Genomic DNA, 26,940 nt, shown 5'->3' on the forward strand with positions numbered 1-26,940 from the left:
AATTTTTTTTCAACGTTTATTTATTTTTGAGACAGAGAGAGACAGAGCATGAACGGGGGAGGGCCAGAGAGAGGGAGACACAGAATCGGAAACAGGCTCCAGGCTCTGAGCCATCAGCCCAGAGCCTGACGCGGGGCTTGAACTCACGGACCACGAGATCGTGACCTGGCTGAAGTCGGACGCTTAACCGACTGCGCCACCCAGGCGCCCCAGGAGGAACATTTCAATAGCCTTTTAAGATGATTTTGCATCTTCTTTAGCAGTTCACTAAAACTCAACATGTAGTCATTTTTAAAGGTTAGCTGCAATGTAGACTCTGTAATCATAACAAACTTTTCATATTGTGATATTTAATCCGTTGGTATATCTTGCACTTTGAGAGGGTCTTTCCCCTCTGGGTGACTCTATAACATTACGCGTCTGCCTTTGGAAAATATTGGTAGCTGAATTTGGGGGATTGTCCATATATTGTTACATTGCAGCACACATTACCAAAACACTTGGCTAATATTACCGTTGATCTCATCAAAAAGTCAGTGAGAATTGGGAAGCTAGAACTCTAATTTTTACCCGAGAGCGTCAGTTTTATCATTGACAGCAAATTCTGTCAGTGGTTTTTCTGGACAGGAATAAAGTAGTTCATTTTCAAGAAAATGTCTGCCGAATGCTCAAGTCCAAATATGCACAGCGTGTCTCTGGGTTGTACGTTCAAGCACGAATGATGTCGTGTGAAGAACAGCTGGTTTGTAGCTTTTGCACCTCAGCCCTGCCAGTGTCCTTTCCTGACACAACCATCAGGCTTCAGCATATGCCAGAAGTGCTTTCTGCACGCTCGCCATTGGATCACACTGCATATGCAGTTCAACACTGAACTTGTTTAGTTCTCTTTACTGCCAGCGCGTGGCTGCGGGAGTGTAACAACGGCCGGTAGAGTTCGGTGCCGCGGCCTTGATTCAGGCCGCCGTACCAGCAGCTTTACTTTTCACTGCTTTTACATCATCAGAGCAGCGTCAACGCAATGAACAGGTCACGTGACATCTCAGTATCTTCCAGAAGTAGTTTTGCTCTTGCAAACTTTTGCCAGGAGCGCGAGCCCCCCCCCCCCCCCGCAGATCCCCCTTTGAGAACCGCTGATTTAGCAGACTAGCCTTTTGTTGGACCGAAGCGTGAAACTTACTTCTTCTTAATTAAAACTCTCATACGTACTTTGTGCACCCCTTAGATCCCAGAGATAGAAAGGTTACGTCATAACCTTTCCTGGGACCCAGCGCCTGGGGAGGAGGTGGGCTAGACTTGAGAAAGACCAGGGATTAGCATCTCTGAGGCTCCATGCAAATCCTAAAATCGATTCTACTTGCTTGCTTGCTTGCTTACTTACTTTATTTGTTTATTTGTTTATTTATTAGGATTTTCATTTATTTTTTTATTTAAATATGAAATTTATTGTCAAATTTTTTGTTTCCATACAATACCCAGTGCTCATCCCAACAGGTGCCCTCCTCAATACCCATCACCCACCCTCCCCTTCCTCCCACCCCCCTTCAACCCTCAGTTTGTTCTCAGTTTTTAAGAGTCTCTTATGTTCTACTTACTTTAAAGGATGCTTTACTTTCCTGCTTTCCTCACTCTGCCCACAGCGCAGTGCTGCTCTCAGGAGAGGGCCTCCTTGGGACGCCTCGGTGGCTTAGACGGTTGAGCGTCCAATTTCAGCACAGGTCATGATCTCATGGTTCATGAGTTCGAGCCCCGGATCTGGCTCTATGCTGACAGGTCAGAGCCCGGAGCCTGCTTCAGATTCTGTGTCTCTCTTTCTCTCTGCTCCTCCCCTGCTCATGCTGTGTCTCTGTCTCTCTCTCTCTCTCTCTCTCTCAGAAATAAACATTAAAATTTTTTTTAAAAAGAAGAAGAGGGCCTCCTTAAAGAGCCCTGGACATGGGGTGCAACTCAGAGCACTGTGATATATACTACCTGGCAGCAAAACTCCCCACCGGCTAGGGCTCACGTTACAGGTGATATTATATTAAATGGGTTAGACCTGCATTTCTTGAAATCGCAGTCTCAAATCCAGCATGCTGATAGCACCTCAGTCTTTTTTCTCTTCCTTGAATAGCGCCACGCTTACTTCTTGGAACTTCTGTTGCCGCTACTCCCTCTGGCGGAACACTCCTCGTCCAGATCTTGATGCAGCCTCTTTGGTCTCGTCATTCAGGTCCACTCCCGTGCCCTCCCCGTCTCACACACCCTCCTCGCCATCGCTGTCACGTTGCCATTTTATCTCATAGAGTTTATATCATCTGAAGTCACCTTGTTCATATTGACGCTTAGTTGCTAGGTGTGTGAGAAGAGGGGCCTTTTCTGGTTGCTTTCCTGTTGTGTTCCCAGCAACCCTAGCCTTTGGGGGAATGCACTCCAAGACTGTGCCTGCAGGGACGCTTCAGAGGATCGCCCCTGGGACAGGGGGGTAGTGCAGGCACGCCCAGACCTCTCCACCCTCTTGCCTCAGAGGATCCATCCCTGGGTTAGAGCGAGGGCAGGCACACCCTGGCCTCTCCTTCACCCCCTCTCACCTCTCCCATTGCAGCCTCCCCTTCTCAATTTCTTTCCTGCCTCTTCCCAGTCCTAAATCTTGCTTCATCCTGTTGATTCCAGAGTTACCCTGTAGTCTCTTCTTAGCAGCCTAAGTGCTTATTAAGTGTTTAGCTTGCTTTTGTTTCATCGAAACCAAATTCTCAAAGGTACAGAATATATATGAAATCTTAAGATCTATATTCTGTATACACACACACACACACACACACACACACACACACACACACCTATATATATATGTGAGCAAGAGAATGAGAGCAAGCCTACTTTTTCAAAGATAGACACTATGTCAACAATTGTCAACCCTTTTTAAAGTCTCAGGACCCCTTTATACTTACAAATTATGGAGAACCCCCCCAAAATTTTTGTTTATGTGGATTATACCTGTCAATATTTGGCATGTTAGAAATTAAAATTAAGAAATTTAAAAGTAACCCATTAAATCTTTATGCAAATAACATTTTAATGAAAAATTATATTTTCCAAGACAAAGCAAATTAGAATGGCATTGTTTTGTTTTTTCCAATCTACCATTAATAGAAGCCTGCCAGATTCTCCTATCTGCTTCTGCCTGTGATAGCTCACATCCTGTAGCATTTGGAAAAGTCAACTATACCCTCGTGAGAAAATGAGAGTGAAAAGGGAAAATAGCATCTTAGTGTTCCTGTGAAAGTGGGTCCAAAGCAGAGCGTGCTTTAAGAACGGCCACTCTAAGAGTGGCTGTGGGCTGCCTTAAGTGGCAGATGGGTTCTAGATTGTGGGGGCCCCTGCCTCTGCCACACCCAACTGGACAGCCTTGGGTATGTCTGTGGGCTTCAGTTTCCTCCTCTATAAAATGAGGGGCTTCCTAATAACCTGAGGCAAGATACAACTCAAAAATGTGAAAAATTGTTCCTCATTACTGACTTAGTAATATATGATTACCAGTCATTCTATCTCATAATAAAGTTCTGAAACATGTTATGTCATATGCTCCTAATATAGGAATGCTACAGCTGCTTTAATGCCTTCCCTAAAATTCTTTGAAGTAATTAAGTATCAAATCTGAACCTACACTAGATTATTTAATGAACAAAAGACTCAACTAATATGAAAAGTAAGTTAAATATTTTAAAAAGAAGAAACAAGGAATTCCTGTTTTATTATGCTATTTGTTTTAGCCTGATAAAGTTTTGTGGAAAAAGCCACTTAGGTACAAGTCAGAGCATAGGTTTCACATAGTATCACCATTGTGCTTTTCACACCATGTTATTTATGGTACTTGTAGACAATGAAATATTCAGCACTAAAAAGAAATGAACTGTCAAGCCATTAAAGATATGAAGGAACTTTAAATGCTAATTACTAAGTGAAAGGAGCCAATCTGAAAAGGCTACATACTGGGTGATTCCAACTATTTGACATTCTGAAAAAGGCGAAGGCGAAGCTGTGGAGTCAATGAAAAGATCAGTGGTTACCAAGGGTTAGTGGGAAAGAGCGGATGAATGGGCAGAGCACAGAGGATTTCTAGGGCAGAGAACCTACTCTGTGTGGTACTGTAATGGTGGCTACATCATTCTACATTTGTCCAAACCCCTAGAATGTACGATACCTAGAGTGAATCCTAATGTAAACTCTAGACTCTGGCTGATGATAATGTGTCAATGGAAGTTCATTAGTTGAAAGAAAAAAAAAAAAAAAAAAAAAGGACCACTCTCGGAAGGTAGATGTTGATGATGAGGGAGTCTGTGGGGGGCCAGGAGTATATGGGAAAACTCTGTGTATTTTCTGCTCAGTTTTCCTGTGAAACTAAAACTGCTCTGAAAAGTAAAGTCCACTTCTTTTAAAAGCATATAATTATTCATTATAAAAAATCAAGAAATCAATATGAACTTAAGTGATGTGTAATGTTGAGCCTTCAGTATTTATTTTTGATGACAGCATATCATTCTCAATCATTCAGTGATGAGAAATTTTAATTAGTCACTCTGATACGGCTTATACCGCCTAATTATTTTAAATAACACTAGATGGTGTTCATTTTTAGGATTGAAAATTAATATGAAAAGAAAATATTTTAATTGACTGGGTTTTGCCATGTAAATGATAAATTTCAGTACCGAATTCCAAAATTAGAAAAAAGGGATCACTGAAGAACTAGGACTCAGTAGGGGTGCCTGGGTGGCTCGGTCGGTTCATCTGCCTCTTGATTTCGGCTCGGCTAAGGTCACGATCTCCTGGTTTGTGGGTTCGAGCCCTGCATTGGGCTCTGTGCTGTCAGTGCTATCTGCCGATAGCACAGAGCCTGCTTGGGATTCTGTCTTCTTCTCCTTCTGCCCTTCCCCGCTTGCTCTCTCTCTCTCTTAAATAAAAATAAACTTAAAAAAAAAAATAGGGGTCACTAAATGGAGTTCAGTTGATTTAACAAAGTAAAATATTTTTTAAGCAATTGTGTGGCTTTTCGCGATTAAAATTTTCTGAGAGTATTTTAGAATTTGTTCACTTATTCAGCAGACATTTAATGTGTGCCTGCTCTGTACACGGAGCTGTGCCGAGTCAGTGCGGGCTGCCCGGCTACATGTGGTCAGTCAGGCACTGCACTGTCGCTGCTTCAAAAGCCCTGAAGCAGTTGATTTAACAAAGTAAAATATTTTTTAAGCAATTGTGTGGCTTTTCGCGATTAAAATTTTCTGAAAGTATTTTAGAATTTGTTCACTTATTCAGCAGACATTTAATGTGTGCCTGCTCTGTACACGGAGCTGTGCCGAGTCAGTGCGGGCTGCCCGGCTACATCTGGTCAGTCAGGCACTGCACTGTCGCTGCTTCAAAAGCCCTGAAGTTGGCTTGGCAGAGGCAGGATGGTGAAGCAGAGAAAGGTCACGGTGCTACGGTAAGAGGGCATCTGGGACACATAGAAGAATTCCAGGTGGTATGACACAGAGGAGGGACCAGGTAGTAGTGTAGTTGGAAAAAGGAGAGTTGGTGGTGGTGTCTCAGCCGAGTTTACAAAGATGAGTAGATGTTTATCAGGGAGACCAAACCTTCTGACTCCAAAATCTGAGCTACTTCCATGTGCAGAATTGGTGGTCATTGAATGAAACCTTACATTAAATGTGATGGTGAATCTCTGACTGATGAGTCAGGGCTCACTTTGCAGAAATTACGGTGTGCATTCTTCTGCGTTACATGTTTCATTGCCAAGAATGAAGAAGTTTTCAAACAATCTGTGCATAGACCAGAGCAAATATTTAACGGCGTGAATACTTGGATTTCTTAGTACATGTTAGAGACTTGTAGTAGTAAGGAGGAAACTTTAAAGGGCTCAGGATATAAATTACTCTAATTTACTGTAAATGGAAAAATCATCTGCATTTTAGGAGTATTGACATTGAATTCTTTTTATTTAAAAGTTTTTTTAATGTTTTACTTATTTTTGAGAGAGAGAGAGACAGAGAGAGAGAGAGAGAGAGAGAGAGACAGAGTATGAGCAGGGGAGGGGCAGAGAGAGAGGAAGACACAGAATCCCAAGCAGGCTCCAGGCTCTGAGCTGTCAGCAAAGAGCCTGACGCAGGGCTCAAACTCGTGGACCGTGAGATCATGACCTGAGTTGAATTTGGATGCTTAACCGACTGAGCCACCCAGGAGCCCCTTGAAATTTAAAATGTTTTTGGGGTGCCTGGGTGTCTCAGGCAGTTAAGTGTCTGACTCTTGATTTCACCTCAGGTCATGATCTCACAGTTCATGGGATCGAGCACCATGTGGCGCGCTGTACTGACAGCACAAAGCATGGTTGAGATTCTTCCTCTCTCTGCTCCTCCCCTGCTCACACACACTCTCTCAAAATAAATAAATAAACATTAAAAAGTAAAATGTTTTTGTGGTTTTGCTGCATTTAACTGATTATCTCTCAGCTGACTTTTGTTGGGAAAAGTATGATCTTATATAGAAAATGTACTTTATGATAAAACACTTTTAGTTGTTCATGTCCTCTAAATGTAATTATTGTTTACCAACGGTTGTTTCCATTAAAAGATACCAGAACTGTGGCACATCATACTGCCATTAAAAAGATTGAGGTCAATCCGTTTCTACCGATATAGAAAGGTATCCATAGAAGACAAACTAGCAAAGTTTCAGAAGAGTAGGTAAAATAAAATCATTTTTTGAAGAAGAAAACTATATGGAAGGATCAATATTCACGCATGTACACGTACAATACATATGAAAAGGGAAAAAAATCCTGGGAAAAGCATTTCCCTTGAGTGCCTGGGGTGCTGGAGGAGATTGGTGGTCAAGGGTAACTTTCCTTTCTTAACTGTTTATTTGTCTATATTCTCTGGGTTTCTTTTTTACAATGAGTGTGTATTTCTTTAAATTTGTTGTATATTAGAAAATTCAAATAAAAATAATAATAAAGTAACCACTGGGAAAACATTAAAGCTATAACAGATACACACACAAAAAACAAGGTAAAATAAGTAGTTTTGAACTGAATGGGAAAAAAAAATCTAGACAGAAGAATGAAAAGTCTATATTTTCAGAGCCAGTTTATGTTTTCTTAAACTTTGTTATTATGTAGACAGACTGATTGATCCTCCTTTCAAGTGAAAAGCTGAATCAGCTCTATTCACCCTAAATGGGCACTTAGAATCCAGTAAGGAGATGAACACTGTCTGCTTTAGAACAGTGCATGAGCTCATTTTTTTAAAAAACTCCTCTAAACCTGTGGTTTGTTCTTATCCCATATGGTGATAACAATAATGGAATGTAAAGCAGCTTCTGTCCTAACTTCCAGGAAAATTCTTAAATTGGTTACCATTTTGTAGTCCTCTTTTCACAATAAATAATTATAGATGTTACTCGTATGCTCGGGTGAGCAGAAGTCCCTCTAAAACCATTTTAGTCCACTTCCCTGCTCCTAAGAAAAACTCCCCGACAGATGGCTGTCTTTCAGTATTAAAATTCTTCATAAAACAAACCTCTGCCACTTCTAGGGAGTATTCCATTCCACTGTATCACAGGAAGAATATTTAATTTTCAGACTGTTTGAAATGATATAAAGAGTTTTTTTTTTTTTTTTCAACGTTTTATTTTTATTTTTGGGACAGAGAGAGACAGAGCATGAACGGGGGAGGGGCAGAGAGAGAGGGAGACACAGAATCGGAAACAGGCTCCAGGCTCTGAGCCATCAGCCCAGAGCCCGACGCGGGGCTTGAACTCATGGACGGCGAGATCGTGACCTGGCTGAAGTCGGACGTTTAACCGACTGCGCCACCCAGGCGCCCCATAAAGAGTTTCGAACCAAAACCCCTGTTGTTTGTATTAGCAACTTGGAGCTGAAGCTCAAATAATTTGCAGTTGTTATCAGGTTATATTTGCCAATCACAAATATTTAAGAAATAAATATAAAATTCAGGGGGGACTCATTCCCCTTATTTATTAGCATCTTACCAGTCAGAACTGATTTGCCCTAAGGAAAATAGCACATTAGCTACATCTGATTTATTCTTCCTGTGGTATATACTCAGAGGTACAGAAGATGGTGGTGATGATGATGCTGGTGATGGTGATGATGATGAAAGCTACTAAAGTGTGCAGGTACTTACCATAGTAGGGTTTATTGTGTGCCAGGTACTGTTCTCAGTACTTGGCATGTATTAGCTCATTTAAGCCTCACAACAACTATGAAGTACTAGTGTTGAGGTACTAGGTACTAGTGTTGTTCCCATTGTCACATAAGGAAACCACAGCATAGGCAAATTAAGTAACTTGCCCAAGGTTCACACCAGTTACTAAGTGGCAGAGCCAGGTGAGAAGAGCTCTTTCCCAGCCATCATACGATGCCCTCTTAACATGCATGGCATTTTCCTTGCAGAAATTCTGCTCCCTATACAACCTAGGAAGTATTTCCAGTTCTCCTCTTAGCATTCTGGCTACAGTGTGTCCATAGCAAGTTCTTCCAGAAGGAAAGTAATTCACCTGTTAAATATTTAACAGTGTTATTCAGGAAATATCTATAGACCACTTACAGTTTACAAGAGGCTGAATGGGAGATCGTGACTCTCAAATAGAATTCACCAGTATCCGTCACCATCTCAGAATGAGGAATTTTTCCATTTTGCCTTTTGAACTGGTGCCCTCCACAAGAATGACGCACTTCTAGAAAACATCTCCTTACCCTCCACCGCTCACATCCCCCAAAACTAACACAGCTCCCCTTGAACTGGTGCCTTTGCCAAACCACTTTTCACATCTGTAAATCTTTCAAAAACATGAGCAGCATGGAGACCTGGAGTTCTGGGGTCAGTGTGGGAACACGTTCTATAAAGTACCTTCTGATCGTCCCCACCCCACCCCCGATTACGGCGATGTATCCGTGAAGACTGTCAGACAGTGCTCTGAAAACCTGCTCTTCCTCTTCCCAGCCCTCACATGGTGGTCCTCAGAAGAGCTCTTTGACATCTCATACTGGCCAGCAAGGGGACTGGGGCAGATGTCTGTGGGTAGTGTGACCTGTGCATTGATTGCTTCACCAAGAAGGCTTACCTTACCTGTTCTTTCCCACAGAAGAGCTTTGCCTGTGTTTAGGGCTCCAATCTTCTTCTTCTTTTTCAATTTTATTTTTTAAGTTTACATATTTATTTTGAGAGAGAGAGAAAGAGAGCACACGAGTGTGGGAGGGGCAGAGAAAGAAACAGAGAGAGAGTCCCAAGCAGGCTCTGTGCTGTCAGTGCAGAGCCCAATGCGAGGCTGGATCCCACAAGCTGTCAGATCATGACCTGAGCCTAAATCAAGAGTCGGACCCTTAACCAGCTGGGCCACCCAGACACCCTTAGAGCTCCAATCTTCTTCGTGGGTTATCGGGAACACTTCATGGATATTGACGAATTCACTCCTCATCTACTATGTATAGGGATACATGTTGTTGATTAGCTTTTAGATAATTTTTGTTTACATTAATAAAGAAACCATGCAAATCCAGCAGAGTGTAACTGAATGAATCTCTAAAAAGTTATTTCATGCAAATTAAAGCAAAAATGTGATACCATTTTTTTCCTTGTGTTGGTAAAAAAGAAAATTTGGTAATACCAAGTGGGGGTACTCTCTTACTTTTAGAGGGAATTGAAGGTAAATTGACATTGCCTATCAAATGTAAAATGTGTGTATGCTTTAATCCAGAGTCTTGCTTTGAGGATTCTGTCCTACAAAAACATTCACTTGTATATACAAGGATCCACATACAGTACAACTTAACTGTCAGAAAGGGAATAGTTAAATAATGGAATATATGTATAGAGGAGTACAATGCAGGAATGAGAAAGAATGATGTGGGAGCCCATATACTGACATAGGAGGGGGGTGGTTCCATGAAGTGTTGAGAGAAGAAAAGAAAGTTGCAGAATAGGATGGGTAATACGATATCATTTCTGTAACCAAAACTAGAAAAAACTCTCAGAAGATCCACCAAATCGTTAATAGTAGTCAACTGTTGGCGAGGAAAGGGGTTACCATGAGAGTGAGGACTGACTTTATTATATACATAATGGCGGTGTTTGAGTTTTTATTGTATTTATTTTTTTATTATTTTTTAAATGTCTATTTACTTTTAAGAGAGAGACAGTGTGCAAGTGGGGGAGGGGCAGAGAGAGAGGGAAACACAGAATCTGAAGCAGGCTCCAGGCTCTGAGCTCTCAGCACAAAGCCCGACGCAGGGCTTGAACTCACAAGTCGTGAGATCATGACCTGAGCCAAAATTGGACATTTAACTGACTGAGCCACCCAGGCACCCCTGAGTTTTTTTACAAGTACCTATTACCTTAATACCTTTTTAACAAAAAGAGTCAAAAGTTTGTGAACAGTTTTAAATCAACATCAAGAATTTCTAAAAGCCACTCAATAGTCCTAATTCCTCATTTACTTATAAAAATACGTGTGTCAAGTATTTGGGGCAGTGCCAGATATAATTGTAAATAGTTATAAATTGTAAATAATCGTATTCATTCCATACATTCTGTTCTGCACACCCTTAGCATTTAGATGGTTTCACGTTAAGTTGGGGATTAATCTTGGATTTTTGAAGAGTGTTTCTTATTTTTTAACGCTCAAGGATACGAAAGTAGTAACAACCTGAGACTATTGCAGGTTACCAGAGTCATAGTGAAGAAAGAGACTCTACTGGTTTCTGTTTTCCTCCCAAATCATATTTTTGCCAAGAGTTGATGTTTCCTTTTCCTGTGTGTTTCCAAATTGACTTTTAAATTTCACATCAGTTTTCTCTTATTTGAAGGCCACTTTTAATAAAGACAAAAAGATCACCAATTCAAAGGAGACTATAAATAGAGAGTACCGAAGCTCTTTCAAGACTCAGGCACTGGGTACTTGGCACGCTCACAAGCAAAGTGATTTGCTCCAGGATCCTGCACTCAATTCACATGTGTGTTTCACACTATAAACCGCTCCATTGTGGAGTGGATGTCACCCCATTGTGACTTAGTCCTGAAGAGTCGAAGTCATAGATAGGGCTTTGGAGAAATAAGATGACCTATTGCAGTGTCTACTAATGACTGATAAGTTATTTCTGTTAATTCTGTTTTGTGTGTGTGACAGTACCGTGTTCATTGACATTTTTGTGTGGCAGATTCTTAGCATAATCTTTATTTCCATAACAACATTTATACCAAAAATACATACTTTCGTGTATACATCGTTACTTAGACTATATTTGCCTTCTTGAGTTTCAGCCTAGGTAGTCTTTTCTAGTTCCCTAAGGTAGAATTAAATAGTTTCCACTATGCAGCTGTTGGTCTTATGCTGATATATCCAGGTTACGGGGGCCTTTTCAGATAATTCCATGTAAATCTACAGTTGTTTGTCTCAATTAAAAATAGATTTTTAGACCATTCTCTGTTCTGTTTCTTGACTTCTGCCTAACTTTTTTGGACAGTTTTTATTTCCTTTGTTTCTTTATCTCATTATTTTAGACCCTATAAAATACTGGTCTTAAAAACCAGTATGTTTTGCACAGTTTATACACTAGTCCCCAAAGGATAGGCATAGTGTTTGAACTTCTTACTGCATGACTTTTTACTGTTTGTTTGGACCACATTTATGTATTCATACATTCAACAAAAGATAAAGAAAAAATAGGATGTTGGACTACACAATAATGGAGGAAAGGCTGCTGTCTTAGACAAGATGCTGCATGAAGCTCTCCTTTGTCAAGATCATCTTGGAACAGAGACATAAACAAAGTGACTGTATGATCTGAGCCATGGAGACATCAGGCAGATGAGATTTTCAAGCAGAGGGAGCAGCAAGTGTTCAAGCTCCAAAGTGGAAACACTCTTGGCATATTCGAGAAAGTACAAGGAGATCGGTATAGTTAGAGCAGAGTGAGCAAGGGGAGAGCAGATGACGTCTGAGAGGTGGGACCACATCATGTAGAGTCTTGAGGGATGGTTGTGAACATAAGACATGTGACTTGGTTTATGGTTGAAGAGGATGTCCCCGGCCGCATGTGGGCGCTGATGAAAGTGTGGGTATCAGGAACTAAACTTCTGGGATGGTAACCAGCCCAACCCCAGCAAGAAATACATTTTGTAACATTACCGAATTCCAGTTTATTCTTTTTTCACATGCTTGGTTGGTAATGGATTCTCTAACTTAGCCGAGTTTCTTTGTGATGGGCCAAGCAACAGAGATCATTGTTTTAATTTGAATATAATGAAGGGACTCTCGCCAGGTTGTGACCCAAGAAAGCTGCCCAAGTGACATGGTATCAGTGCAGGGAACTGGAGACTGAGATCCCATTTCACAAGATTCCACACACACGAGTCCTTATTCTAAGAACACCCCCCTTCCAAATTTTGGAGGAATTTAAGACTTTCACGTAGGATCAGGTCAAGGCTGGGATAATTTTAAAAACTGTAGTGGATCCTCCTCTTCAATCCATTGATACCTTTGTGGGTAGCGGTAAATAAGGCCTATCTCACTATCCTTGATATTGACAGGCCCTCAATAGAAAACTGGTTCCAGGAGAGTAGTAGTCTAGGGGTATGGTGGATTCTGGAAACCCTCGGCAGAGATAGGCCTACTGCAGCAGCCAGTCCCTAGAGTAGACACTTATGAAGTGACTGCATGTATTTCTTCTTTTAAAAGAGACGCTGTATAAAGTTTAACAAGAAATCCAGAGATGAAAACATGCCATTAGACCTTCACTGTCTAGAACTGTTATATCATTTAGAAGTATTACTCTAGCAGTAAATTGCAGAGAATGAAAATGCAGACCTGTAACATATAGCCCTTTCCAGGCAAACTAAAGCTTTCATACCAGGAATAGACTTTGGCCTTTTTTTTCTTCCATAAATTGTGGTGTTTATAGATGATACAGAAACATGAAGTTGATATCCAGAGCACAGAAGATGACCAATGTAACAAAAACTTTTAAGATTCTAGTTTAAGTAAATTTTGTCCACACGAATGTATTTTACCACAGGTTTGTTTTGAGGAGGAGAATTTTGAGAGATAATTATAGTCCTGTTCTGCAGAAAGATTTAGGCAATATTACCACTACATCTGTGCAAAGTGTAATCATAGATTTTGAAAATACTTCTGGAAATTTCATTTTCCTATGGCTATTAGCCGGCACAGAATATTTAAGCCGTTTGTTAGATATTATGTTCCATGTTACTCTAATAAGGAATAGATTGTGTGTGCTTAAGTGTGTAGATGTAGGTGTAGACACATGGTGATGCCCGGTACTTAAACCACTGTAATTATTGAATAATGAAGTAGTGTTTTTAAACTCTTCAGATTTTTATTTTCAATTCTAAGAAATTGGATTTTGAATGCTGATTCCTACCTTCTCTGATAAAGTAGAGTGACATGATGCTTTAGACAGGAAAAACTTTGAGAAACTAACCTTTTACTAATCAGTTAATAGTGGGGAAGCTTCATATGTGTCAGAAGCCTTCAGTACCCTTTCTTCTCTGAAGCCAGTATACAGAGAGGACATCCCATACCTGAGCCGAGCAAAACCAGCAGGACATCCCAATATAGTGTCTTTCGTGTGACTAAAAAGATAAAACATTAATTTTCCACTGAAAGGAAAGAAGTCGTGTCACTGGGTAAGGCTTAGGGATAGGATGAAAGTATTATTGAATCCACTACTTGCTAATAAGTACCAAACAAAAAGTTTTAAAACGTAATATCTTGTTTCCTAGATTTATGAAATGTGGATGGATGTCATAATGAATGCCCAAACAGCTTTATCAGAATATCTCTGGTTTCAAAATCCTCACATTCAAACCTCTTTCTCTCTCTCAGCCTCTCAGAAATGTAGTCGCATGGCCAGGTAGTATTTTACTCAGTTTCAAGGAAGCATTAGAGCAGTAATTTCCTTGCTGTCATGGTTTACCTCCCCGTCCCATCTTTAAAAAGATAATAATGGAAAAGTTAGCTTGGTAGTATGACATCAAAGAGAAAAAAGGCAACAGTTGTGTGGTAGAATTGTGTAATATCATAGATATTTAGGGGAAGCCACTTGTTCATCTGGGCAACTCATACTGAGTATATTGAAAACTCTTTGGGGATATAAAATCATACCTTATTTATACTTGTAATAATTTTTATTCGTATCTTCCCAGGCTCCAGCCATATGGTCATGAAATCATTATGGCAAAGCATAGATCCGGAGTTCAGATACCTAATTCAGTTGAGAAAATTAATTTAACAAAAAAGAAATAAAAGTAAATCAGCCTCTTATAAGCTTCAAATCATCCTCCCTAAGCTTTCTTTTCATGTAATGCCAAATAAGTACCAAATATGCTTACTTACACTACTGTACTCGTAGCTCTCATTTAGATAAACTGGCAAATGTGGAAGATCTATGGAACTTGCCAGATAACTTTTTCTTGTGGCTGACTTCCTAATTTCATTCTAAATTATTGATATCAACTTAAGCATAACATTTATGTAGCTTTTTATGATTGTTCTGCTAGCAAGAATATTTCACTGCTTAATACTCTAATAAAATGTGAGAACATAATCAGATTGAATATGTATGCCTTTTCATCTTTTCTGTTTCTGTTCAAATAGAAGTATTTGCATAATAGTTACTCCAGCAGAACTGAGTTTCCATATTAAATCTCGTTTGTATTTGACCCTGTTTATCGTTTGAAAATTCAAGGGTGTTTGTAATGATGAAGTTGTCTTTTCCTGCCAGTAATTATTAACGGGACTAAGTGGCATTCCACATCATTTTTCTTTCCGTTGATTTTAAGAGCCACTAAAGTGCAACAGTTTTGAAAAATCTCAGTGTATTAATTATGATCTGTTGATTTAAAAATATATGTCAGAGCCCACTTCCACCTCCAGGTTATCTCACCTGTTTTTTTTTTGTTTGTTTGTTTTTGTTTGTGTTGTTGTTAAAATGTTCAATCCAGGTTCTACATGGTCAGCTATTATGAGCGGAATCACAGAATAGCCGTTGGAGCTCGCCACGGTTCAGTGGCCCTGTACGACATCCGGACTGGAAAATGTCAGGTAAATAAATCATTGCGACTTCCTCTCCATAAAGTGTGGAAGTTATTGAAAGGAGTGGGAGACTAGCGCTTCACCAGTTGACATGCTGAGCTGCTGGAACATTATGGATAATGCCAAAGGGATCAATAGTTTAATGAAGGACTCAGAGAATATAGAGCCTTACTGTCTTTATTCACTGGCGACGAAGGGCAGCCACAGACGGGTTCCTAACAGAGCCCAGAGAAAGGTGGTCCTGCTCACCAGCTCTTTGGCGGTAAATCTCTTCTTTCAAACAGAGTTTTCTGATTCTCCTATTTTTGCCATGTGTTGTCTGAGAAACTCTGGATGATACATTATTTTGATTAATAACTAACCAAAAATTAATTTCCCAAGTGAAACCAGATATTTGGCAATTATAAGACAACATTCCAGCCAGAGTTTAAGAGAAGAAAACCACAACAGCATTGAGTGTGGCTCTATAAAAGTGAGACTGATGAGATAATATATTATTTTTTATACTTTTATAACTCCTTGTATACTTTTATAACACTTTATTGCTGATGAAGAATCGTTCATGATTTCGTTTTTCATCTCGGTCACTGGATTCTCAAAATGTGCCAGTTGGTTAGACAGGGCACATCTGGCCCTGCTCTAGATAGAGGTGAATCAAAACTCTGAGACTTTAAATCTCTTTATCCCAGAGATCATACTATTAGCAAATGGCAAAACCAAGGCTAAGCTCCCCGGTGATTATGGTAAATTTATAGTGCTCATTGATAAATAGTTCCAAGTCATAATTTCTTATGTTTCATTGTAGCATTTATCAGTGCTGATCTATTCCACCATATTAGGAATTATATTCAACTGTATTAGGAATTTCAACTGTATTATGAAGAAATTCATAAGGCTATAGCTAAAATTTTAAACTGCCTCTTAAATTTAATCAGCATTTAATTTATTCTCCAAAAGCTTCCCTGGTTGCTTTTCATGAAACCGTGGTTCTAAGAAATGGTAACAGATGTTAGTGGGGGGAGAGTTCCAGGGTCAGACAAGTTTAGGGGAGACGACTGGAATGTTGAACACTTTTTTTTTTAAGTTTTTTAAAAAAAACTTTTTAAGTTTCCCCGCCACCAGCGGTGATAGAAATAGTGCCTGTTACTGTGAGAAGTAAATCGTGTAATCGATGTGAAATTCTTAGCACGGTGCCCGCCAGGCCGTTAGTTTAGTAAGTGCTGGTTGCTGTCATAATATTCACAGAAACTTGGAAACCCATCCCGTTGCAGTTAAGTTGCATTAACTTTAGACAACACGCAAGGTCACTTGAAACATCAGCGTGTTTGTGGACTCTGGGGCTAGTTCACACTCCTCGCTGGTGGACCAGGGAAGCAGAGTGCCAGAGGCCATGCGTGGATTTCCTTCCTAAAGGCAGCGCTTGCCGGTGGTGTTAGGCCGACTCTCGGCTGACGATGGAAATCAGAACTTTGATGTTAAAAATCCTGCTGTGGTGCTGACTACATTTTTACCTGACAAGCGCTAGCAAGTTAGGAATATACCTGACTCGACTTTTGCTTAGTTAAAGAAAAAGAAACGTACCTCCCTAGGAAGTACTTAAATTTTGTTGGTAGGCAGCGTTCTCGATAAGCAGGCTAACGAAGTTCCGTGGATGCTTAGAGCTACAGGTTTGTGTGTGGTTAAATCAGCGATGAAAATCCTCCTTCTGGCAATATCTGCCTTTGGTTTGGCAGACTTGATATTATGTCTCACTGACTCGCCAATCTTTTTGAGACACATGCTTTGTGATAAATAACTGCTGGCTCTGTGCCAGTTTCTCCGAGGTACCTGTTAGCTAGTTTCCCTCAGGAAGTTCTCGCGGTGTCACTTGGACATATCTGATCCACTCGGGTAAATCCAGATACTCACTTTCTTTGGCCATAGTGTTAGAAAAAAGGCAGTGACCTGTGGCAGAAAGTATGGCAGAAATCATCTAAATCTTATAAGAATTTTATTATGGAAAAGTTTAAGTTCCTTCAAGAACTCATTTTTGGGAAAAAAAAAAACCACCTCATTTTTGAAGCTCATTTTTTAGTGTCTAGAACACAGTGGATGGGGGTGCCTAGGTGACTCAGTTGGTTAAGCGGCCGACTTTAGCTCAGGTCATGATCTCACGGTTCATGAGTTCGAGCCCCGCGTCGGGCTCTGTGCTGATAGCGTGGAGCCCGGAACCTGTTTCGGATTCTGTGTCTCCGTCTCTCTCTCTGCCCTTCCCCCGCTTGTACTCTGTCTCTGTCTCTCTCTCTCTCAAAAATAAACATTAAAAAAAATTTTTTTGAAAAGAACATAGTGGATGCGTAATAAAATACATGTTGATCAAATAAAACACCGTGAGTCTTAGGAGTAAAAAATATAGTAAGAAACATTGTATGACGTGGTAAATAAAAATAAAGTATCCTTAATTATATTAAAAATGTATTTGTAATTTTAGGCATAATTATATCCTGGTATGTCAGAAACCCTCCCTCCCTCCTTCCTCTACTTGTTGTTTCTAAGGGATATCGGATAGGATATTTTTTCAGAAATAGCCCAGAGAACCTCTTTGTTATGAGTCATGAAAAGTACCCTTTTGTGTCTTGGTGAATCCGCCTTTACCGACTCCTTTTAAAAAATGCATTTTGTAATCCTTTCTGTAGCTACCATTTGCTCCTGTCCTTTCTCTCACTAGTGTACATATTGAATGACTGGCCTGTAGCTCCTCCTTCGCCCCACACCTTCTAGCTTCCACCTTTGCAGAGCCGCTGAAACCACATTCTCAGATATCACTGGGGTTCTCTGGTCCACACCAGGACCAAGGGGTCCCTCTTCTCACATTCTGTCTTTTGACTTCCACAGCTCTATCACTTATCTTGATTTTTCATTTTACTGTAGCCTTAGCTGGTTTTCTTAATGTCTTGGGGTATCCTAATGTTAATTTTTTATATATATAATTTTTTAAATATTTATTTTGAGACAAGTGGGGCAGAGAGAGAGGGAGGGAGAATGAGTTCTAAGCAGGCACTGAACTGTCAGCGTGCCCAACATGGAGCTTGAGCTCACAAACCATGAGATCATGATCTGAGCCAAAACCAAGAGCCAGACGTGTAACCAACTGAGCCAGTCAGATGCCCCCAACCCCTAATGTTGCTTCTTACTGCTCTACTGCCCAGAGCCTGAGTTTCTTCACTCACCTGTTCTTTTTCCTGACTTTGGCTAAGAATCCATACATTATCATTGACTCTTCCTCTTAGCAGGTGAGACAGATCAGGTCTACAGCCTGGGCTCAGCCTAAACTCCAGCCCTACGGCTTTTATCTGCTAGACATTTCCATTTCGCTTCTTGTCATTGTTTCAGATTCAGTGTTTTAGAAAATCTCTCCAAGGCTACATTCTACCTGCTTGTTTCCTAACCTGCCTTTTTCTGTTAAGGGCCCAATTATATAATGATATCACAATTCCTATTCCTTGTCCTTCACCCATTCATACCCAGTCACTGAGCTCAGTCAACTTTTCTTAGCAATATACCTGAAATCTACCGTTTCTTCTGCTAACAACCTAAATTAGGCCCTTGACCTGTGTGCTTCAAGGTCTTTGAGATTCTGGCCTTGATTGTCATACATAATCCCCTCCTCCTCTGAGCTACGTTTTATTCAATAACACTGTGCCGTGCTGTCCCCTGTCTTGGTCCTCTCCCAGGGTACGTAGGAAAGCATTCAAAAATATCTGTAGGATGATCTGTTGCAAACACAGTAAAGATTTCAAGAAACGCCCCTTTCCCATTACACTTCTCTTTAGATTATATTGAAATGTCTGATTTCACTGAATATATACAGGTGTACAGTTGCTGTATATTTATAGGTGAAGTGCTGCTGGTTAACAAAAACGCTGAGGATAATCCACATTAACATAATGAAAATTGGTCCTGTTTTCATTAACGTTTCTATCGAAATTTATTTTCCTTTGACCTTCCTTTGAATTCCTTACACCCCCATAAATCTATATGGCCTTCTCAAATTCTTTACTTCTACCATATTTCTGGTTTGGATAAATTATAATTATTTCTTTAATAGCATTTGTGACCTACCAAATTTGATATTAAAATTAATTAGCAAGTTATATATCTATGTCTAATAGCAGTATTAGAGCAGATTCTGGAAGCAGACTGACTTGGGTTTGAATCCTTGCTCAGCCCTTATTAGCTTTGTGGCCTGAGCAAGGTACTTAAATTCTTTATGCTTTAGGGTTTTTATTTTTTGCCTATAAAATGGACATAATAACTCTCATAACATTGTGTTGTAAAGATTAAAAGAATATATATAAAGCAAATGTCAGCCAATAGTAAGGGCTTAAAAACTGTTACCATCATAAATATTATTTAGTCATTAGTGAAATAATCAGTCAGCCTCATCCTGTTCACTCCTGCTGTTGTACGTTAAACTTCATACCAAGTAAATCTATTACAATTTCTTTCCTACGATTTTCTTTGCTGCTGTTTCCGGGACTACTTGATTAATCTTGCAAGTAGAGTGAATGGACTATCAAGCCAAGTAATTAGCAGATTTCACCATTTGACTGATCTGTCCTCATCCATTTATGTTTAATAGTTGTCCTTTTGTTTATCCTGATTTTCCATACCATTAATGTGTTGTCCTACTGATATACTTTTTTTCAATGATTTTTTAAAAATCATTACAAATACTACTTTTAGTGTTACTGCTATATAAGGATCTTTTCAAGTAAAGTAATTTTAGGCCAATTTTTAAATATACTATTCTCAGCTGCCAGCATAGCTCAGTTTTTGGCCCATCTGATTGCATATGTTTAAAGTCTTCTATTAATCACCACTGGATTTGTTTTTAAGAACTTTATTACTATGTAATTTTCTGCATCTGTTTTCTTCATCCTTTTTAAGATATAAAAGATGAAGTCAGTAATTCAGCCATTTGATTATTATTATTTTCAGTTTCTCACTTGTTAGCATAATTTTTTTTGTAGTTTCTCTCGGTTTCAACAGGAGTGGTTGTGAGTGTTCTCATTCTCCCTCATTTGCATATGATGTGTTCCTTATCCCTTTGTTACTTATCTATTGAAATTCAGTCTAGTTCATTTATAAACTTAACCTTTTTATGTAAACCACAAGCCATTTTTATGATCCATAGGTGGGTGGCTGCTTTCATAACTCAAAAGAAAACTGTCGTTAGAATCTTAACTAGTTTTTATTAGGTCTAAAGTTGGTGTAAAATTTTTTATTCTGCTTCATCTCTGGATCTGGCAGGCTATAGCCAATGCCTGATTCGGTTTCTTCTTTTTGCCAGCATGAAGCTTCCCGTAAATTGTTTTTTTTTTCCTCTCTCGGACAGAAGTATTTTGTTTTCTTTTTTCTTTTTTTTTTTTTTTTTACTTTTTTATTTAATTTTTTTAAATTTACATCCAAATTAGTTAGTATATAGTGCAACAATGATTTCAGGAGTAGATTCCTTAATGCCCCTTACCCGTTTAGCCCATCCTCCCTCCCACACTTCCTCCAGTAACCTTCTGTTTGTTCTCCATATTTATGAGTCTCTTATGCTTTGTCCCCCTCCCTGTTTTTATATTATTTTTGTTTCCCTTCCCTTATGTTCATCTGTTTTGTCTCATAAGTCCTCATATGAGTGAACTCATATGATATTTGTCTTTCTCTGACTAATTTCACTTAGCATAATACCCTCCAGTTCCATCCACGTAGTTGCAAATGGTAAGATTTCATTCTTTTTGATTGCCGAGTAATACTCCATTGTATATATATCCCACATCTTCTTTATCCATTCATCCATCGATGGACATTTGGGCTCTTTCCATACTTTGGCTATTGTTGATAATGCTGCTCTAAACATGGGGGTGCACGTGCCCCTTCGAAACAGCACACCTGTATCCCTTGGATAAATACCTAGTAGTGCAATTGCTGGGTCGTAGGGTAGTTCTATTTTTAGTTTTTTGAGGAACCTCCATACTGTTTTCCACAATGGCTGCACCAACTTGCATTCCCAAGTATTTTGTTTTCTTTGACAATAATCTGCTGATACCTAGCCAGTCAGAATGGAGTAATTTGGATAATTTCCATCCTCTCCTTGAGAAGTCTAGACACAGTGTTTGAATGATTAGCATTTACATGAGAACAAGAGAAGAGGAAGATGTGTGGCAGCTGGTGAAAGAGGAAGTCTACCTGCTTTTTTCTCTGGCATTCCATTTTTTCCCAAAATGAATTATATTGATTGATTCTTTCAATTATAAATGTAATTCGTGTTCATTTAAAAAATAACCTGAAGCAGTAACAAAATATTTAAAGCAGAAAGTTAAAGTCTACTGTTACCTGTAGTTTAGAGTTAATTCCTGTTTTAGCTGTTTGAATACTTTGAGTCTTGTTTCTGTAATATACAAATAATATTATTCCCTCCCTCTTCCCCAGTATAATAGTTTCCTGCAGCCTGTTTTTTTTTTTTTTGTACTTAACAATGTTTTATCTCTTCCTGTGAGTCCGTATATCTCCTTCAATAATAGCAAGTATGTAATGAATGCCTACTTTTAGCTGTAAATAAAACAGGCATACTGCCCTCAACTAGCTTCTGTTCTAGTGAGAGGAGAGGAGACAAGTAAGAAACTAACAAGGAAATACCAGGTAGTGGTAGGATAATACAGTGGAATGACTGGGTACCGCTTTAGGGACTCAGGGGTGAGCACACTGAGGGGATGGCATTTAACCTCAGACTGTGCCACCATCTAGAAGAAGGGCATTATAAGGAGCAGGTAGTATAGAGAGTAAGGTTTGAACATTGAAAAGTTTGGGGAACAGAGAAAAGGCAAGCGCAGAGGGCACTGATTTTGTGAGCAAGTGGAAGATACATTTGAGATGGCATGGGATAGGAAAGGAAGAATTCCAACCCAGAAGGCCAAGGTGGGGATCTCAGATTTTATTCTAGTATGATGAAATGCCTTCAGCAAATTTTAAGCAGGGAAATTATATGATCTGTATTTTAAAATTATTTTGTATTTGTTGTTTTTGGAAGGCTTTTGTTCTTTATTTCACAACATTGGATTCATAGGAAATACACTACTCTGCAAGTTAAAAAAAAATCTTAGTGCATCATAGCTAGAATTCCCAGGTGACAAACATTAATCTAGCATGTTCCTTATAAAATGTAAAATACTTTATATTTTTAATGTAAAATACTTTAAGAAAACTGTTTTTCTATTGATAAAATATTCAAATTGAATCCAGCTTTGCGTTCTTACAAACAAGGATGCAGTAAACATCTTTGAATATATGTCTTTATACGCCAATACTTTTCTCTCTGTAAGATAGGTTCTAAAAATTGGAATCGGTGTGATCCATTTTTATTTTAAAAGATTGATTGCTTGCTGCTGAGGTGGGAGTCGAGTTGTTGCAGTGGGAACAGAGAAAAGTGGAAAGACGAAGGAGAGCCACCAGGTTTTGGTGATTGTTCACATGTAGGTGCGGTGTGGGGCTGTTAAGGGGGAGGCGGGGGTGAGACAGAAGGATTCAGGGTGATCCAGGTGAGCCATGAGCAGCTCTTACAGATGGATTATGATGCTTAACAACCGGGAGAAAAGCAGGCTGGGAGTAGGAATGAAGTTCAGGACGTCAGCATTGGACACATTAAGTGCAAAGGGCTGTTTTAATCGGTTTGGATGACTGCGTAGTATTCCAAAACACAGATGTAGGAGATGCCATTGACCAGTCCTCTATCAATTAACATTTAAGCTCTCTACCCTGCCTTTCTCACCATTACAAACAGTGTTGTATTGAATGGCCTAATTTATATAACTTTTCATGCCTATCTGATATGTTAGAGTAAATTCCTGGTTGTAGAGTACTAAGTCAGAAGATTTCTGCACCTGATTGCCAAAATGCTCTGAAACTTGAAACTGCCCACAGTTGATGGGCATTAGTTTTTCACACCCTCCCTAATATTCCTGTGAATAACAAACAGAATGACTCTTGAACCACAATTATTCTTATAAAAAATGAAACCTCACAGTTTGTGTTTTGGCTCCTGTATTTGTCATCCTATTCAACAGACAGTTTATCCATTTATTGAGGAGTTATCATTCATCTTATCCTTTAAAGTATGATACAAAAATAAAGTTAAAATTAAAAAATTTTATGATGGCTCTTCTCTGTACCAGACACCATATTATAAGCAAGATGGCAACAAAATAAATACGAACTGTTCCTACCCTCAAGGAGTTTATGATTTGGTATGTAAGATAAGACATAAGCCCGTAATTGAAATACTGTGATCATGCTTTCTAGCAGGGCAATCTAGAATGCTGTGGGAGAACATAAGAGGCACGCTAGCCCAGACTTGCTTAGGAATCTCGGGAGAATGGTCTGGAAGGGTTCTCTAAAGGAGAGGGCATCTGAATTGAGCCATTAGCAATTAGAAAAGAGGAAAGGGAAGGGACATTATGCCAGGCAGAAGGCATAATTCTGCATAATTTACAACATCTGCAAAGCCCAGAGGAAGAAGAAAGCTTAAGGGAAGCTTGCTTATGAAAAGCCAAAAGCTTTGTCCCAGATTATGTGAATGGTTCATGTTATAGCAATTTTCAGATTAGCATTACACCTGGAATTGCATACATCTTATGTGAAAACAGTTTTTCCAGTAGATCAGTAGAGACACCCTTTATCTGTGACTTATTAAATACTAAGTCAGTAACAGATTTTGTAAAGTTATATGCTGTTAGCAAAGTGTTAAAGTAACAACTGAATGCTGGCTTTCTCCATAAATAATATTTTATTTCCATAAAAGAATATTTTTGCATAAATAATATTTTTAAAAAGGGGCTTGGCAAGATATGAAAATGTTTTCAGCATGAGATTTAAAGCACTCTAATGAAAATAAACCATATAATTCTCTCCAATACGTTTAATTTTGGCAAGCAGTCTAAGGCTACTATATATCAAAAGAAAGCTAATATTCAAGACTTAACAAAACTGTCAGCAAACATACCTATATTAATAGAAGTTTGGAAAACAATATGTTCTTCTCTCTAAAAATAACAAAGATTTTACTAGTAGTTAGAAAGAACTATGGACCTTAGGGATCTGGTGGACAGTAAGATTGATGTTTCTTTAAGGCAGAGTTTTGAAGCTTCGGGCACAGTTTTCACTGAGCAGAAGTCTATAACGCTTATACATCAAGGGCACTTATGTGGTGATTGCAAAAATTGCAGTGACAATTGACTACAGTACTTAGTCAGACTGTGACATTTTAGGTATTTTCTTCCTGCTCTTTTCAGCAGCTGGTTTTATGGCAGGTGCAACCAGAAATATGGCACCGGGGGTGAAAGTAAGATGAATGGTTGGGGAAGACAATGGCTTCCCGACACCGTGTTGAAGAATTACCTAACAAGCTTCCTGTTTTGAAAGTGAAATGTTATTTAGAGAAGAATCTCTAGGAAGAGACACAGATATCTGGAGCAGTGCTTGAAATCAGGCCATCATTTATTCTGGAAGTTTAAACATTTTTGAAGAATATTTTGAACTGACTGTGTGTGTTTCTGTTGTTTATCTCCTCTGTTCACTCGCTGAGTATTTCTTATATCTGTGTTACACTTTGAATGGTGGCATTCAGGATTTTTGCACCAAGAAGGAAAATTAAAATACTTGGTAATATCTGTAGTTGGAAATACATCAGTCAGAGAATTCTGTTTACAAGCCCAGCAGAGTTGTTACAGGCATTTCAACATCCTTGCACAAGCTTAGACTAAAGTTTATTTTTAATCTCAAATTCACGTTTTATCTACATTTCTAAATGCCATTCAATTTCCTTGCTAGCTGTCTCTTTTTCCTCTTAACACATAAAAAAAAATGAAAGTGCACATGTGTATGTATATATGTATGTGTGTTCAGGTACTTAGATATCCCATGTATACTTAATATATAAAATTAGAAAATATTAGGTGAGTCACAGATCATTGAATTCATTCTGGATGCATTGCTTTGTAGTCTTTGTATCCACTCTTGATATATAAGGTACTTAGAACAAGGACTGGCATGTAGTAACCATTCAATAAATGTGATCCATAAGTACTCTAAAACACATATGAGGACATGCCTCTATAGCTCATGATAGGTTTTAAATAGATGTTGATGATTTAAATGAGCTTTCTGTCAAAATTTGGTAGCTCCTATCTTAAATAGAGCTCCTGATGGAGTTCACATCTGAGTGGGGGAGGAGGTCAGAGGAGGTACATAAAAGCCCCTGGATCTAGCAGAGTCAGCCCCAGAAGTTGCTCAGTTAATCAAAAATGTTGCTCAAGTGTGGAATCATGTAAAATTATATGTATCTTAAACATTTCATTTTAATTTAAATCCTGTCAAGATAATTTTATTTTTCTTCTCTTGATGTGAGACCAACGCTTTTCCTTTCTATAATTGGACCACTGATTATAGTTCTAGAACATTCTTCCTGAGCCATGCCATCTTCTGTTTAAGTAAGTTGAGAAATTAAAGATACATGTAAAGCAGTCTCAGAGTATCAGAGACGCCTGGGTGGCTCAGTCAGTTAAGCATCCGACTTCGACTTCGGCACAGGTCATGACTTCACCATTCCCAAGTTCGAGCCCCACGTCAGGCTCTGTGCTGACAGCTCAGAGCCTGAAGCCTATTTCGGATTCTGTGTCTCCCTCTCTGTCTCTGCCCCACCCCCACTCATGCGCGCACGTGTGCTCTCTCTCTCTCTCTCTCTCTCTCTCTCTCTCTCTCTCTCTCAAAAATAAACATTAAAAAAAAATTTTTTTTAAGCAGTCTCAGGGTATAATCCTAGATGTTTATACTTTGCCTGGTCTTGTGCATTTGTCTCACACCTAATTTCATGAGTGTGTCTATGTGTGTGTCCTTCTAGAGCCATCTTCCCCTGGTATTTTATAATTTCATCTGATATTTAATTCAACTGCCTATTTACGTTGACAAGCACAACTAGCATGGCTTTGGTTGACTCCAGGTCAAAGAGCGCCCACCTCGGGGGAGCAGTGGTGAGTAAGCCTTTGACTGCTGGCATTCCTCAGGGAGTGGGCATCAGGATGCTTTACAGAGGGAATAGAGTGTATTGGTTAATGCCAAGAGTCAGTAAAGTCAAGGTCATTTGAGAGACATTCTGTTGCACGGTGCCCAGAAGTACTTACATGACACTATGGAATGCAGAAGGGAATGAATGACCACTCCTGTGGGCGAGGTATTTCCAACCCAGCAGAGATGACAGAGATGAAACGAGTGAGTGCAATCAAGGGTTTCGGTGCCACCACAGAGGGTGACAGACCACAAGGTAGGAAAGGGTGAGTCCCGTGGAGGTAGGAAACAAGAACAGGAAAAGGTTCCTGAAGAAGGTGACATTTGAGTTGCATCTTGAGTAGCTGTTCCGTAGGCACACGTGGAGGAAGAAAACTTTTCGGAGAGAGGATGAAACATCAGTAGTAGTGCAGAGGCATTCTTTAGCCTATGTGCATCCCAGGAACTTTAGGGTTTGGGCTGTGCTGGGAGCAGAGGCTGCCTGCAAGGGAGTGTGGAAGTGAGAAGGGAAGAGAGAGAAAGCCAGCGGGGAGGAGGGGTGACGTGGTGGGAGGCCTTTCCTCGATGGATTGCTCCATAGTTTCAGTGTCATAGGTCAGCAGAGACAAACTCAGAAGCCTACACAGGTAAGGCAGGGAGCATGAATTAATAGAACAAAGTAAGCCCACTTGGTTTACCTTTCATTTTTCCATGGTTGATAGCACTTTTCCAAAGAATGTTTAATCATTTTTTTTAAGAGCGGGTTTGTTT

At 39.4% G+C, this 26,940-nt stretch overlaps 1 protein-coding gene across 6 annotated transcripts in view; it reads left to right on the top strand.

Moving 5' to 3' along the window:
• The window catches only part of WDR7 (WD repeat domain 7), a 354,920-nt gene that overhangs the window by 268,957 nt on the left and 59,023 nt on the right, over positions 1-26,940 (top strand). For all 6 annotated transcript variants that reach the window (XM_045042404.1, XM_045042403.1, XM_006938939.4 and 3 more), the window contains one exon: positions 15,012-15,111. In XM_045042404.1, the coding sequence (XP_044898339.1) occupies positions 15,012-15,111 (100 nt within the window). The remainder of the gene's footprint in view (positions 1-15,011; positions 15,112-26,940) is intronic.

This window comes from Felis catus, chromosome D3, assembly GCF_018350175.1.
Source record: "Felis catus isolate Fca126 chromosome D3, F.catus_Fca126_mat1.0, whole genome shotgun sequence".
NCBI classification, from domain to species: domain Eukaryota; kingdom Metazoa; phylum Chordata; class Mammalia; order Carnivora; family Felidae; genus Felis; species Felis catus.